This window comes from Perissodus microlepis, chromosome 5 (assembly GCF_051167445.1).
Source record: "Perissodus microlepis isolate ML-2025 ecotype Zambia chromosome 5, ASM5116744v1, whole genome shotgun sequence".
Taxonomy (NCBI): Eukaryota; Metazoa; Chordata; class Actinopteri; order Cichliformes; family Cichlidae; genus Perissodus; species Perissodus microlepis.
In genome coordinates, this window is record NC_140465.1 from 26665642 (window position 1) to 26680546 (window position 14905).

The following is a 14905-nucleotide window of genomic DNA, read 5'->3' on the forward strand; positions in this document are numbered from 1 at the left end:
GTGCCATTTTCCATTGCCAACTTGAATGTGTGTTGCATATGAAAAATGTCAAAGTGCACAGATTAAATTAAAAGAAATGAATGAAAAACTAGTGAATCACACTATTTATGTATTTATTTATCTATGTATGTTTTGCCGTATTGGTCTTCCACACTTGACGCCTGCGCAGCTCCGTGTCCTTGGATATTTCTACCCCCATTTTCTACTCTCCCGCCTCCTTATTTGTTTGACCACTGTGATTGGCTGTTCGAAATGACACGTTCCAATCAACCTATGAGGTGCCGTCTTGATTGGTTAAAATCCGCCAGCTTCCACTATCACGTCACTCCAGTTCGACAGAGGACAGGTTCAAGATGGCAGCGTCCCTGAGGTGCTTTCTCCGCTCCGGAAAGGTATGGATTAAATCGATGTTTTTAAAGCACTGTTTGGTCTTTCTGGGAGTGTAATGTTCGTGCTTCTTCTCTTTTCTCCTGCAGAATACCGTGTCAGCTCTGCAGCGGCGGGAATTTCACAGGAGCGCTCCGGCCGCAGTACAGGTCAGTGTTAGCAACTAGCAGGCTAGCTGTTTCTACAGCGAATGATGTCGGTACATATAGTTTTGATTGCACAGACAACAATAACAGGCTGAAAACTGGGTGGGGACTTGTTTTAGTCAGTAGCTGCCTGTTTTAAATACGTGTGTTAAGGGTTTAGGGGTCGTGCTGTTGTGCGGTCACTGAGCAGAGGGATGCGGGTTTACATCACATCAGCCCTCATCGCGCTGACAGCTGTCTCACATTAACATAAATCACTGTCAGAAGTTTGAGGGGAAAACTATTGAAACAAAGCTTAAGCTCTGAAACAGTGCAGGCAACAAAATGCACACTTTTTAAGCAGAACAGCAAGAAAAATCCTGAAATTTGGGGTATTTTAAACTGCAAAACGAGAAGTGCTGTTGGAATACTCATGTCATTGTCTTTAAATATTGTAGCTGTATCTGGGCTTGCTCGTGTATCGGGTCTGTCTTTCAAGCAGTTCCTTGATAATTGGCGGGAGGTCCAAGGGATCGCTCAGGGAGTTTGTGTTCACTCAGACACGTGAAAAATTAGAGGGAACATTGGTTGTAACATTGACATCAGACTGTGCACTCTAGGGCAGAGTAACGGACAAGTTTAAGGTGTGTGTGTGTGTGTGTGTGTGTGTGTGTGGGGGGTGTTTTTGTTTTTTAAGTGGTCATTAAATCAGTTACAAAATTGAGCAGATTTAAACAATTTCTACTTGTGTTGGATACAAATAACTACCAAGAGTGACTTTCAGCTCTTGGGTTCTGAACTAAAACCTCCAGTCTTCTGATAGCCACTTGAGACTAAAGTCTCCTGAATGTTTACAGCCTTATGTGAAACAGGTTTTTGATGGAGAATTGCTATTGTGGTGTCCATAAGTTACATTTTAACTTCAGTCTGTGGAAGGCAGCGTTCTGACCTGTACTGATGGTTTTGTTGCCACTGTTAGATGACAGTCCGTGATGCCCTGAACCAGGCAATGGATGAGGAGTTGGAGAGGGACGAGCGGGTGTTCCTGCTGGGTGAGGAAGTCGCCCAGTATGACGGTGCCTACAAGGTAAGTTTAAAGCTCAGACTGCAAGTGAAGTTCCTGGAGGCAGTTTGTGTTCTGTCCCAATGAGGGCAGTCAGACTAATGGTGGTTACTGGTGCAGGTGAGCAGAGGACTGTGGAAGAAGTATGGAGACAAACGAATTATTGACACACCAATCTCAGAGGTGAGATACAAACAGCCTGCCAAGCAGATGTTTTCCACAAATCTAAGTATCCCCACTGGTGGTGTTGGACTCATTTTAGCAACTTTTTGTTTTTGGTGCAGATGGGGTTTACTGGTATTGCAGTGGGAGCTGCTATGGTAAGTCTGACATGTTCCTGATGGGATATATTAAACACTGACTTTTGTAACAGTTTCACTTGAGTTTGTCTAAAACGTCATTCTAAACACTGAATAATAACTTTTAGTCAAGAATTACCTGAGATAATGGGCTTAAGTTCAAGATCTTCATAATTGCACTTGAATTCTAAGCAGTAATTCAGTTCTGTGCACACTTCACTCTCTACAGACCTGAATTATGGCTCCATTGCCCACCAAATTAGCTTTACACCTCAATAAGGCCAATAAAGCAGTGCACAGGCAACTCCCAAGCCACCTTGACTTGTATAATAAAGCACTTTTCCTACCTTGAAGCCATAAATGCCAAAATAAGAGTTGCTTTAGACTAGAATGCTTCAAAGTACAGATTATGAAAGCTCTTCAGATTCACAAACTACCTGATTATACTTAAAACTTGCAAGTGACAAATTCCCTAACAAGATCAATGTCCTCTTGCAGGCTGGTCTGAGACCCATCTGTGAATTCATGACCTTTAACTTCTCCATGCAAGCCATTGACCAGATCATCAATTCTGCAGCAAAGACCTACTACATGTCAGCTGGGATACAGTCAGTCCCAATTGTTTTCAGAGGCCCTAATGGAGCATCAGCAGGTGTCGCTGCACAGCATTCACAGTGCTTTGCTGCATGGTGCGTTCAAGACATCACTTTACTGTTTGCAGTAACTCTAGCTGATGTTTGGCAGCTCTGACATCAGTGTGGTCATTTGTCTCCAGGTATGGTCACTGTCCAGGACTGAAGGTTGTAAGTCCATGGAACTCAGAAGATGCTAAAGGCCTCTTGAAATCAGCCATCAGAGATGAAAATCCTGGTGAGATGCCACACTAACCCTGCATATCAATGTTCAGGCACTGCTAGCTCCAGTTGATTACAAAGTTGTTGTTTTTTTTTTTTTTTGTTTTTTTTAATTAAACAAGCCAGCTGGTCCCTATGTGTCTCAGCCAAAAGTCAAACAGTAACTTAAGCATTGTTGGACTGCAACTGACTAGTCCTTGTTCTGCTCTGGAGGGTAACTTTCACGCAACAAACACTTCTCCCAGCTACCAATCAAGGCACTTGTCCCTCATTCACAGGATGAGGTGCTACCAGGAGAAGCAGAAATTATTCCCCTTATGGTTTGAAAGTATTTAAAATGGCATAAACATCAGCTGAAAATGCAGCTTGAGTGAGTTTGTAGCAGCCTGGCTGTTCAAACAGGCATGTGAACTGAATCTGTCTGCAGTGGTGGTCCTGGAGAACGAGCTGCTGTATGGCGTTCCCTTTGAGATGTCAGAGGAAGCGCAGTCCAAAGACTTCACCATTCCCATTGGAAAAGCAAAGATTGAGAGACAAGGTGAGTGACGGAACACCAGGATCTGGATCCTAGGTTTTAACACTGAGGCTTCAAAAACTCATTTCTGAACATGTCGTTTTCAGGCAATAGCGTCACCCTCGTTGCTCACTCTCGGTATGTTGGTTACTGCCTGGATGCTGCAGCTGTCCTTGCCAAAGAGGGAATAGAGTGTGAGGTAATGCAATACCTATTGACTGGCTGAGCTAGACTGCTCAGAAGCCTCTTAACCATTTCTTGTCTGTCAGGTGATCAACCTTCGGACCATCCGACCCATGGATGTGGATTCTATTGAGACCAGTGTGATGAAGACCAATCACCTGGTGACTGTTGAGGGTGGCTGGCCTCAGTTTGGGGTTGGAGCAGAGATCTGTGCCAGGATCATGGAAGGTAATCTAAGCTCAACTAATTAAAAAAACAACAAACAAATTAGCACATAACTGGTTCCCTTAAACTCCTAGATCTGGATCTTCAGGAGCCAAGGCACAGATGACACATATTGGGATCGACACTGTAATGATTGCTCGTGTATTGACTAATAGCTGTTCAGTCTGAAGTCACGACCTCTAATTATTTCAGGCCTCGAGACTAACATGCCTTTAATTTCTCAGGTCCTGCCTTCAACTACCTGGATTCTCCTGTTACCAGAGTAACTGGCGTGGACATCCCCATGCCATACGCTAAAATCTTGGAGGACCACAGCCTGCCGCAAGTCAAAGACATCATCTTCTCTGTGAAAAAGACCCTCAACATCTGAAACCCTCATCCACCAGAGTCCTTGTTTACAGACGGTGGCAAAATATCTAATGTGTAAATACCGCCAAACGCTCCAGATGTTGAACAATGCACACAGCTGTGTAGCTCAGAGCAGTGGACACTGTTTTGGTCATCCTAGCACCTATGTGTTAACTCTGTTACTAACTTGACTTAACTGTCTGTGGCTCTGGCTGCTCTCTTGCACTTTTCCCAATTTAAAAAAACAAAAAAAAACAAAAAAGTATCGTACAGTCTGTTGGCTGTAATTTATTGTCAAGTTAAATTTTTGACTCTTCCCAAAGTTTACCAATTAGTCTGGGCTCTAAAGTATCTGTAAACTGTTCTCGGCTATTTGCTTTCAATTACGCTTCTCAAGAAGTTCTTCAGATTTGGATCATTTTATTTTTCCACGGTCTCTATTCATCTGAACTGGGATGAACGTCATCCTGCTGCCTTTAAAACGCACACTTCACTTCTCAGACTTGGGTTTGTCTTTAAAAATGGGGAAAATAGCTGTAAGCTGGAAATATTTAATGTAGCGGCTCATTTCTGTTGACTGTTGCAGAAATAAACTTTGATCCTCATGTTTGGTTTGATTTACTAACATCTACACCATCCTGCCCACAGTTGAATTGTTTGACCAGATTTGCACTAAAGATCTCATCTTGAGAGAAACCCATGGAAACTCTAGTTTCTGAAGACACTAGACTAATCTGAACTAAAAGATTGAAATATGCTGGCTGAGAAACTGCAGGTGGACTGTTACTGTGACAGATTAAAATTATTGGAGAGAGGTCTGAGTGATGGGAAAAGATTTAAAGAAAACCCTTCCCAACCCAGAATGTGAGCTCTGTTTTTATCCAGAGGAACTTTGTTTTGTCCTTTTAAAAAAAAAAAAAAAATGGTATTGTGGGATAAGACTTAAGGTTACACACTAAATAGCAACAATGTTCTTTCCACTAGGTCAAATGAAAACTGAAACATTTGGCTCTCCAGAGTAATTTGTTGCAGAGGCCTGGACCAAACTCCATAAAGGTCCAACTTCAGATTTTATTAAACCCGTGAGACCTGAAGTGAAGTGCTCTCTAACATTCACACATCAGGGGGAGCTTAGAGTTCAGTATCTTGCCCAAAGACACGTTGGCATGCAGACAGCAGCCGCCGGGGATCACACCACTGGCCTTCCAATGAGCACATGATCTGTCTCCTAAGAAAGCGCCACCTTGGGCTCAGAGTCATGACTGGGACCTTACAAGGTTAATGAAGTGCAGTTACTCATTGTATTATGACAACAAAGTGTGTTGATAGTTTAAATTATTGATGGAGTTCAACAGCTCTGAAAGAAGAATACTTTCAACTGTTTGTTATCCAGTGGTTTTACTGGTTGAGATTAAAACTGGTTCATGCAATAGAATCAGTCACACAGTGTCAGCCAGTTTTCCCGACTTGGATTAATCCTCGTCCTGGACTAAAAGAAAACTTAGAAGATTAAGATTTTTTTTATTCTAGGGTTAGGTTTCATCCACACCTGAGAAACAGAGCCTCAGTGAATTTGTACATTTTGGTTTTGAGGACACTCAGTCAGCAGGAGAACCCACAGGCCCAGGGTGCACCTTATACTGGTGCCCAGTTCAGATAAAAAAAAGAGTTGTGTTGGGAAGGGCATTTGGTGCATGATTCATGATCTTTATGCAGATTAAAATAATTCTGGTCAAAGTCCTGGATGGAGGCAGATGATGTGCTGTCACAACCCAGCGACTGTTTATGTGATGTGGATTAAAAAGATGCATTATGCTTATTTCCAGGTCTGTACTTTTGACCCTTTATCAGCACCTCAGTACATCCTGTCTAAACAGTTTCCTCATTGGCTGCCCCTCCTCTGGCTCCCACAAAGAGAATTTGGTGCCTATTAGCTATGCCTCTTTATATACAGACTTCATTATTTATAAATTGTTTAAACATACACACTGGTATAGTGTGTTCATATGTGACAGAAAATAGGGAAAAACATCACAGATACCCTTTAAGAGCAGCAATAAACAAGAGTCAGTGAAGCCTTAAACATTTTTATTGGTTAACTTTTTGCAGTAAGAATCTCAGTTTCAGACTCGCTGTGCTTCCCCTGTCTGAGCATCAGATCTGAGATCAGTCGGAAAACACAGCGATCCACAACTTAAACATAAAAATAAAACCATCTCGGAGACTCTGAGAAACCCCAAAGGACCAAACCTCGTTACAAATCAGAGTGAGTTACAGAGTGTCCTGCTTCAGGAAGCTCTCAGGCTGAACTGAGCAAACAGATCATCATTTATAAACTCTTAAATGTTACAGGTCTTTGACTTTGTAATAATCCCATGAAAAGAACATCACGCTCTGGTTCAAATTACAGTTACAAAAAAACCAAAAAAAACCCCCAAACCTATCTAACATTCATTTCCACTGTAATCAGGACCGAAGTGCAAAAAATTATCTTTTCTGAAACTTATTAGTAAACTTCACTGAAATTACAGTCTAAGGAACTTTTTTTGGTATTTATCACATCTTTAAAGGCTTTTTACACATTTCCCACTGTGTTCATGTCATGCCAAAAAAGTTCCTCTAAAAGCTCTGATACGTTAAACACTCTCCTGAAAACCAAACATAAGGACACTAACTACCACTGAAAGTCTGTTTTAATGGTTATTCAGTGGCTATGATGTCTGCAGGCGCCCGAATCTGCAATCCTGCCATCAGTCCAGCATGACACGAAGAAACAATGCATAAAAGCTTCGCTGTGCATCAAACAAGCACACCAAAGCCTTTGATCGCTTCAGTTTGGTTCATCAAAGCTAACAAAAAGTCCAGGTCCTTTTCTCGGGTGTGGATCTACTCAGCTCCCAGCCTCAGTCCTTTGAGACGTCACAGTGTTCAGAATCAAACTCGCACAATCTTCTCCTGCCAGTTTGTAAAAATAAAGATGGCGTAACAGCAGCAGGATTAGAAAATTTTCACCTCCTGATAGCTCTGACAGTCCAATGAACACGGAGTCCACGACGGTCACTGATGGCTTTAGTCAAAGTGTTTGAGGATATCCAGTCTCTCTGAAGCTAAAAGTGCAGCTTGTACCCCCCTCTCATGCATTTTACAAGGCATCACAAGCACAGTTTAATTTTTTTTGTAAGAGTAACTGTGTAATTACAGGGAAGTGCTTTGAGATTCAATAGATATCCAGAATTTAAGAAAAACTCCGTGGAGGGAACTGCTCGGACTTTACTGAAAGGTAAGGTGTGTTTAAGTGACAATCTTATGAGCAGAAAAAAATTCAGTGTTATGAGAATCAAGCCATAATGTGATGAGAATAAAGTCAACAGAAAAATAACTGATTGATTTACAAGAAAATTTTGAGTAATGTTACATTTTTTAATTACTCATCTAGACCACATTTAACCATATTTTAGAGACTTTGTAGGTTCATTGATTCAAATTTACCGTTCAGTTTTCTTTTATACTTGGACATGTGGCATAACCAGAATTTGTATTACCCAGTCAGGTTTGAGGAAGTGTGATGCAAGCAGCAGCATCAAAGCTAAAAAAAAAAAAACAAAGCCAAGCCAAGTCAAAGAACTGCAGTACTCCTACTGGCCACTTGAGGCTGTCTCCAAACGCGAGCCAATCCCCATAGAGTCATATGGTTAAATGGATGACTTTACAACAAATAAAAACATGTTTTGGTCTGTAATGGATAGTTTTCCCACTTTGTATCGACTTTACAAGCAGTGGGTTTTGATAGAACTCATATTTTTGGAGATTGTTAGGCATACAGTTAGAGTGGGAAGGTACGGAAACAAAGCCAGGTGTAACCAATCGCTGCCTGCTAGGCCTCACTTGTGCTAATCTGAGACTCTGAAGTGGTCCAAGCTGCTCTATATAGAGCTTTTGGATGACTAACATTAGAGTTTTGGTTAATGGAATTTGGCAGTAAATCAATGAACTAGCTTAACAGAGTTTCCTGACAGAGAGCGCTGTTCAATGTTTACCAGCATCTCATCTTCTGCTACTAAAAGTTCAAAATACTATAAAGAGAATATTTGGTTTTAATGTGAAAACTTGTGACCGAGTGCAAAACCTTAAAGCACGATCAACTAACAAATGATCAAAACAAAATTACTTTATTCTCATAACATTTATTTTCTGTTGCTATATTTGACTTTACTAACATAATATTTCAATATCATGTGGAATAATTACTTTAATCTTCAAACTAAAAGAGCAAAAGGCCCAGTGTTTTTACTCTTTTATTCTCTAGGTCATTGTACTTCATCCCATTGCTGTTCTTGTGATTTGAGCCAAATTTGTTATTTTCCTTTTTAAATCTGAATTTTTTTTAATTTGCTAAGAGGTGCAACGAAAGGAAGTATTTGTTGATTTTCAGTCATAATTAATCAGCTGTGGGTGTTTTGCTGTTAGTCACATTGGAGCAGTTTTTGTGTTCTTGGGCTCAAACTGAAACAACATTTGTAGTAAAGCTCTTATTACTTTCCCTCTACAGTTACTAACCATGCCAGGGAACAGGGCGGGGACTCTGTGCTGCTCTCTGATTGGAGGAGGGGCCTGCAGTCTTAAGGAGCTGACAGATCTGATCGTCCGACCTCCGAGTGTCCCTTCAGCAATCCGAGCCTCACAACCACCACCCTCTTCTTTTTCTGCTCCGAGTCCTCATCATCATCGTCGTCATCCTCCTCCTGCTGCTCCTTCGCCTTTCGTTTCACTCTCTCCTTCCTCTTCTCCTCCTTCCTCTGCTTTTTCGCCCTCTTCTTTCTCTTCTTTTCTTCTTTTTCCTCCTCTGCACGATCCTCCTCAACTTCTTCCTCCTCTTGCATCCCGTCCTGCACTTCCTCTTCAACTACCTCCTCTTCTACTGCCATCACCATTTCCTCCTCTTCCTCCTCCTCTTCATTGTCATCATCTTCCTCCTCCTCATCTTTCTCTTCTTCATCTTCCTCCTCATCTGTCATCACTTCTCCCATCTGTTCTTTCAGTTGCTCTTCTTTAGCGTTCATCCCGGCGTCTCCATCCTGTGTCGATCAATAGAAACAGTCAAAAACAGCACCCGTGTGGTCAAAAATATCACTTTAAGAGTTTAAAGTATGTTTACAGCTAGCTGTTTGAATTTCATGTTAAATGACCAATCTAACATTTTTCTAAATGTAAACAAATCACATATAAAGCTTGGATTCCCTCACCCCCATACAGCAATCATCATGAAGTCCATTCATTTGTGCTGAACATTTGATGCTATGATAAGTAAAACTCCGGTTATTTTTTTGATTTGTAGGTTTTGATCTTTTATGTGCATACGCTGCAGAGACAAGCAAACGTCATGAGCAAAGATCTTTGACTGTTTCGTTTAATCTTCCCCACAGCCACTGAATAGTCATGGCAAGAATCGTGGTCTTAAAATAAAAAGGGAAAAACAAAATTAAAGTATATTGTATAGAAGTTGAGACGAGCATTAGCACCTCCAAGTCTCGGAGCAGAAAAGGGTGAAAAGTTGCTACGCCAAGTGGCGGAGTTCAAGTATCTCAGGGTGTGTCTCATGAATGAGGGGAGCAGGGGATTTGTGCACGGGTTTGTTTTGGTGACAAGTTAGCAAAGTATAAAAACCAAGCTGTAAATTTTCTGGTGGAGCCACATTCCTACCCTCACTTACATCTACAAGCTGTGGGTACTAACCAAAAGGGTGAGATCCCACATACATGCAGCAGACGTGTCTGCGCTTTCCCTTAGAGATGTGGGAGGGGCTCAAAGTAGAGCCAGCTGAAGGTGTTCAGCATCTGACCAGGATGCCTCCTGGTTCAGAGGTTATGTTATACTGGGAGGAGACCCTGAGGCTGAGCCACGACACATTGGCTTGGGAATGCCTCACTTGTTGTGGTGGCTGGGGAGTGAGAAGTCTAGCCCCCAAGAGCCGGACCAACTAAATGACAAAAAAAAAAAATTGTTTTTTTAAATGCTAGAATGGATGGATGATTTTATACGAGGATGTAGATTAGTCCAGGCCTTTATAATCAAGGACATGTTTATTTTATAGATTCATTAAAGCATGTGAATTAAACACATGTCTGGTTAAAAAAATAAAGCACAGCCCAGAGGACTTCAAACATCCCCGACGTCCTCACAGTACCCGACCCCACAGAGCACCTGCAGGGGTCACATAATCACTGTCTTGAAGTATTTTGGTGGCATGAAGAGTTTTTTTTAAAACTTGCTTGATTCTCTAGTTCACACATTAGTTCAATGTCAGCCACATCGATACAGATTGCATATTTATCTTGTTTTCAGTCCAGCCCTACCGGTGGTGACACTCACCATGTCTTTGCCATTTCGCAGTCTGTGCAGCAGCAACCTGACAGTGTCTTTGTTCTGGCACAGGCCCATAGTGTTGAGGATTTCAAGGGCGGACCCGGAGCAGCCCTGCAGGCGGAGCTCAGCCCCCAGAGCGGCCTGCAGGAAGTTGTTCTTCCAGATGTTCCTGGTGAAGAGAGGGATGGAGAGCGCCACCACAGTCCGTCGCTCCAGCAGCATGAAAGCCTGCTCCTCTGTCAGCTGGCTGTCGAACAAATAAAGCAAATTCAAACTGTTGACCCATGTTTGCTTGGATGAGATGAAGTCTTAGTAGTGATGTAAAAACATTCCGAGTCAAACTTACCTGTTGCTCTTGTAGAGGGCATTGATGTCTGGGAACAGTGAGCGGAGGCACGTGGTGACAAGCGGAGCCTTTTCCTGAACCCAGTTCAGACATCGCCGCCAGGGGAAGGACGACAGCGGTTTTTTCCCAGATACCTTCTGATGGAAGGGATTGTCTGACAGTCGCGACAGCGTCTTCATCTAAAACATCACCGGGAAACACAAGAATGTAGGCAGTCCCGATTACATAACAAAAACAGCTACCAGTTAAGAAGACATCAAATACGAGATGTCAGGAAGCTTCTTTCCTCACCTCATTTTTCAGCTGTTTGCTCCAGAACTCCATCATGGGTTTCCGGGCACCTTTAGAGGACCAGAGCATTTGGAAAGCAGCTTTGTAGCTGGACTTGCTCACAAGCAGCGCTGCTTTGCTTTTTTTCCCCATCCTGCAACCTGCTGCCTTCTTATCATTCACCTGCGACTACACACACACACACACACAGAGTAAGAGTGTTTTTAAAACACCAACACACCAATGACAACTTCAAAAAATGTGCTTACAAAAGCATTTGAGTACAAGATTTGTGATTCGGCTTGGAAAATCTGAAGTGGATTTTTTCAGTTTTAACAGACAACATTTATCAAGGAAGTAACTGACAGAGAAAAACTGCAGATGGCAGAAATGCAGAAAAAATAAGAGGAAATTGCAGATTTTGATGGCAGACAGAGACTGTATATAAAGAACAGACATGATGTCACCAACTGGTCAGTGAAGGTTATGAAACCTGCAAATATGGTAACAAGTTACCAAATACACAGCAAATCCACCTTAAACCACAATCTTATTGTCCTTTTTCCTCGCAATGATGAGAAGACTCCAATTTCAAACTAACAACTGAAAAAGCAAAAACTTCTGTAAAGTTTTTATTGAGATCAAACATTACGTAAAACAAAGAGTCATTTCCCCTAGTTTTCCATACACTTTAAATTTTTTACTTTACCTTTTCATCTAAGGCCCTTCCAACAGATGAACATATGCTTCATATGTCTAAAAATAAATCAAAGCTGACTTCTGTCTGTACAAAGGATTCAAACCACTTTTGATAAACTACCAAAACAGTACTCTGAGCCAGGACTCTAGTCTATGGGACAGAAAAGTAGCTATGAAAAGAATATGAAGAAACAACTGCTATGTCCAAAAATGCAAGTGTTTTGCTTTGAAGCACTATTAGCTGCAGCTCAACTAAGGTTAGGCCATACTTTTTGTTTTATGAATTTATACCGCAACACAGTACATTGGGTCAACCAGGTAAGTCATTTGGGACACAATGGTAATGATAACCTAAGGAAAAAGTAGAGCCCCTTCAGAAGATGGGGGTGAGACTAAAAGGAAACAACTACAAACCCAGGAGCTCATGTTCAAAAACATCAGCAGATTTCACTGTGAAATGCTGCCCCCTGGTGGGAAGGGGGGATAATTGCAAGCGGTACCTGTAACCAAAGGGGAAATACCTGCTGCCCTACACGTGCTTATATACACAACAGAGAAGCTGAACTTTCACACCATCTGTCACACACACCGGTTTGGTCGGAGGCGGCTTCAGCCACAGATTCCGTTTCCCGCTCTGTTTGCGTTTGCATTTGCTCCGGATCACCTGCGCGCACGTCTCGCACAGGAAGGACTTTTCGTGGACCACGCAGCCCGGGAAGGCCCAGTGCACAGTCTCCGGGGAGGTGAACGTGTACACCGCCCTACGGTTGAAGGACCGACCGTGCCGCTCGAACTCTAGCCTGCAGCAGGAGCAGTTTTTATCCTCCGGCCGCCTCACTCGCCGCGGACCTCCGCGATGGACCGCCGGAGCAGCCAACTGAGAGTCTTCAGTCTTTTGGGGGTGTACTCCGGTCTGTGCCTCCACTTCATTCCCAACAGGGCAGTCTACCTCTGCACCCACAGCGGGTTCTGGAAGCTCCATTTGCAGGGACTCAGAGGGCTGCACCAGGACACTCTGCACGGGCTCTCCCGGAGGATCGGTGGAAGAGCTCGCCAAGTTTGTGTCTGCAGTGTGGGCATAGTCGTGCTCGTTAGATTCGGCTGAGGGACCCGTTTCCTCATCGTTCCCCGCGTTGGCGTCAGCATTTTCACTCGCCATCATAACTTCAGTCTTCTGTTTGTGGTGAGATACGCAGAGAGAAAAACTCTGTCCGGATCCGGTTCGCAGCAGAGGGCTAACGGTGTGAGCTAACGCCAAATCCCGCCAGCGTTAGCCTGGAATCCCTGCCCGGCGGAACTCCTCTAGGGGCCTTCACAGATATGTGCGAGAGAAAATCTGGTTGATATTCGAAAACAGTGCAGTGAAAATAAAGGCAGACTTCCAGCTGCAAAAACTCAGCAACAAATGGAAAACAGACGAGCTGAGAGCTACAGGATGTAGTCTCTGATAAATAAAACAGATCGTGTCCCTATTGGGTGACCGGTTGTTTTGAGCGCCCCCTGTGGTGGGAGGTAATTGCTACACTCCCAAGCTCATTATAATCAGAACTGAAAAAAGAAATCAGCCACGCTTCCAGTTTAGGGGTCACACCTCCTAACCCACCCAGCCACTTGGGTGTGGCTCTCAGTGTACTGTCCCAGCTTTCATCTTACATCCTGGAAAGTCTCCAGGGCACTTTTGCACAGTCTGCAATGTGAATCCTATTGGCTGCACACTGTAGGTTAGACGAAAACAACAGTTCAGTCTTGTGTTTGTCCTTTACATATTGCAGAAGTGAGAGGGGGGGGGGGGGGGGGGTTCAGATTACAGTTTTAAGCTTTACAGATTTTAGTAGGTTATTAGTAGGTTATTTTAGATTATTTTTTTAAACACACTTGCATGTGTTTCTAGACTGGTTTATTTACATTCTCCGCTTTTATTTTGGCAGATCTTACCGGAAGTCTTTAGTATTAATTATGACGGACATACAGGTTAGCTAGCAATAGCTGTAACCTCCATCTGTGTTTGTGGTTGAAGCGGTGGTTGGTAGTGATGAAGCCGTTATAGGTAAGACCCGACTGACTTTTTAAATATATATTTTTATGAAAGTATCGGTGTGATGCTTTTTTCCCTTACAGCTATGATGCTAACGAGCTAGCAGGCGTTAGCCGCAGCACACTGGTCAGCTTCAGTGAGACAGATACCAGCCTTCAACTGGACTATGATCACTCAGGAGGCCTTTACCTGATTGTTTTCATATCTCAACAAGGCTACATTTAGGTTAGATTTTCGAGGAATATTTTGTCTGGGGAATATCTAAACTTTACCTCTCTAAGTAATTCAGAAATTCTTAAAAAATCTAAATAAATTAAGTAGTAATTATTAAAAACAGACCCAGATTAGGAAATTAGTCAATGGAATTGCCTGTGTGTTTATCTGCCAAGCACAAAGACTAAAGTGACATTTACAAGTTAGTAACTTTTATTCCTGTGCTAATACAGTTAATAGTATTTAAGTATATTTTTATATTTTCCTTTATTAGAGTAAATGTGAGAAATTCACGTTTCTGTCTGTACTTAAGACGTTATTAGGGCTCAAAAATTTGAGCTTTGGTGAATTAAAAACCAAATTTTACTCAGTTCGAAATGTTTTAACTTGGTTTGTGGTACAAAGATCAAATTTTGCATGGCTTCATGAAATATAATAAAGTTTTTGAACCTGCAAGCTGTAGTTTGTGGTAACTATTGTGATTTGCATACATAAAAATCTGTTTGTCAATCATGAATATGTACATATGAAAAGAAGATGTACAAAGTGTAGCAGAGACTTATGAGACTGAAGACTGCCAGTTTTAATAACCCAAGCATTTGGGAGTCTATGGAGTTGTTTTATTATTAATATTGTTAAATGAATGAGTGGAAAGGCAGTTGGTCTAATAACATACCGGAAGAGGTTTGGAGACATCTAGGGGAGATGGGCTGTGTACTTTTTACCAGAGTGTTTAACAGAATCCTGGAGAGTGAGCGGGTGTCTGTGGAATAGAGAAGAAGCGTACTGGTGCATATTTTCAAGAATAAGGGTGATATGCAGAGCTGTAATAACTACAGAGGGATTAAGTTGATGAGCCATGCCAAGAAGCTAGGTGATGATCAGTGAGCTGCAGTACGGCTTTATGCTGAGAGAGAGCGCTACAGAAGCAATGCTTGCTTTGAGAGTGATGATGAAGAAGTGTAGAGGAGGTCAGAAGGA

At 42.4% G+C, this 14905-nt stretch overlaps 3 protein-coding genes across 3 annotated transcripts in view; 2 read left to right on the forward strand and 1 right to left on the reverse strand.

The window, feature by feature from the left end:
- The first annotated feature begins 290 nt into the window (after positions 1–290).
- pdhb (pyruvate dehydrogenase E1 subunit beta) lies at positions 291–4603 on the forward strand. Its single transcript, XM_084929091.1, has 11 exons — positions 291–392; positions 477–536; positions 1492–1599; positions 1696–1758; positions 1860–1895; positions 2373–2563; positions 2650–2744; positions 3156–3266; positions 3350–3441; positions 3512–3653; positions 3875–4603. The coding sequence occupies exons 1-11, from the start codon at positions 354–356 to the stop codon at positions 4018–4020; spliced, it is 1083 nt and encodes a 360-aa protein (XP_084785217.1). The 5' UTR covers positions 291–353; the 3' UTR covers positions 4021–4603.
- Positions 4604–6069: 1466 nt separating this feature from the next.
- On the reverse strand, positions 6070–13225 carry LOC146387461 (uncharacterized). Its single transcript, XM_084929090.1, has 5 exons — positions 12266–13225; positions 10999–11166; positions 10708–10886; positions 10368–10608; positions 6070–9073 (listed from the first exon to the last, which is right to left on the reverse strand). The coding sequence occupies exons 1-5, from the start codon at positions 12836–12838 to the stop codon at positions 8618–8620; spliced, it is 1617 nt and encodes a 538-aa protein (XP_084785216.1). The 5' UTR covers positions 12839–13225; the 3' UTR covers positions 6070–8617.
- A 255-nt stretch (positions 13226–13480) lies between these two features.
- Positions 13481–14905, forward strand: part of kctd6a (potassium channel tetramerization domain containing 6a) — a 32558-nt gene continuing 31133 nt past the window's right edge. Inside the window, exon 1 of the mRNA XM_084929092.1 lies at positions 13481–13723. The gene's annotated coding sequence lies outside the window, so the exon portion shown is untranslated. The remainder of the gene's footprint in view (positions 13724–14905) is intronic.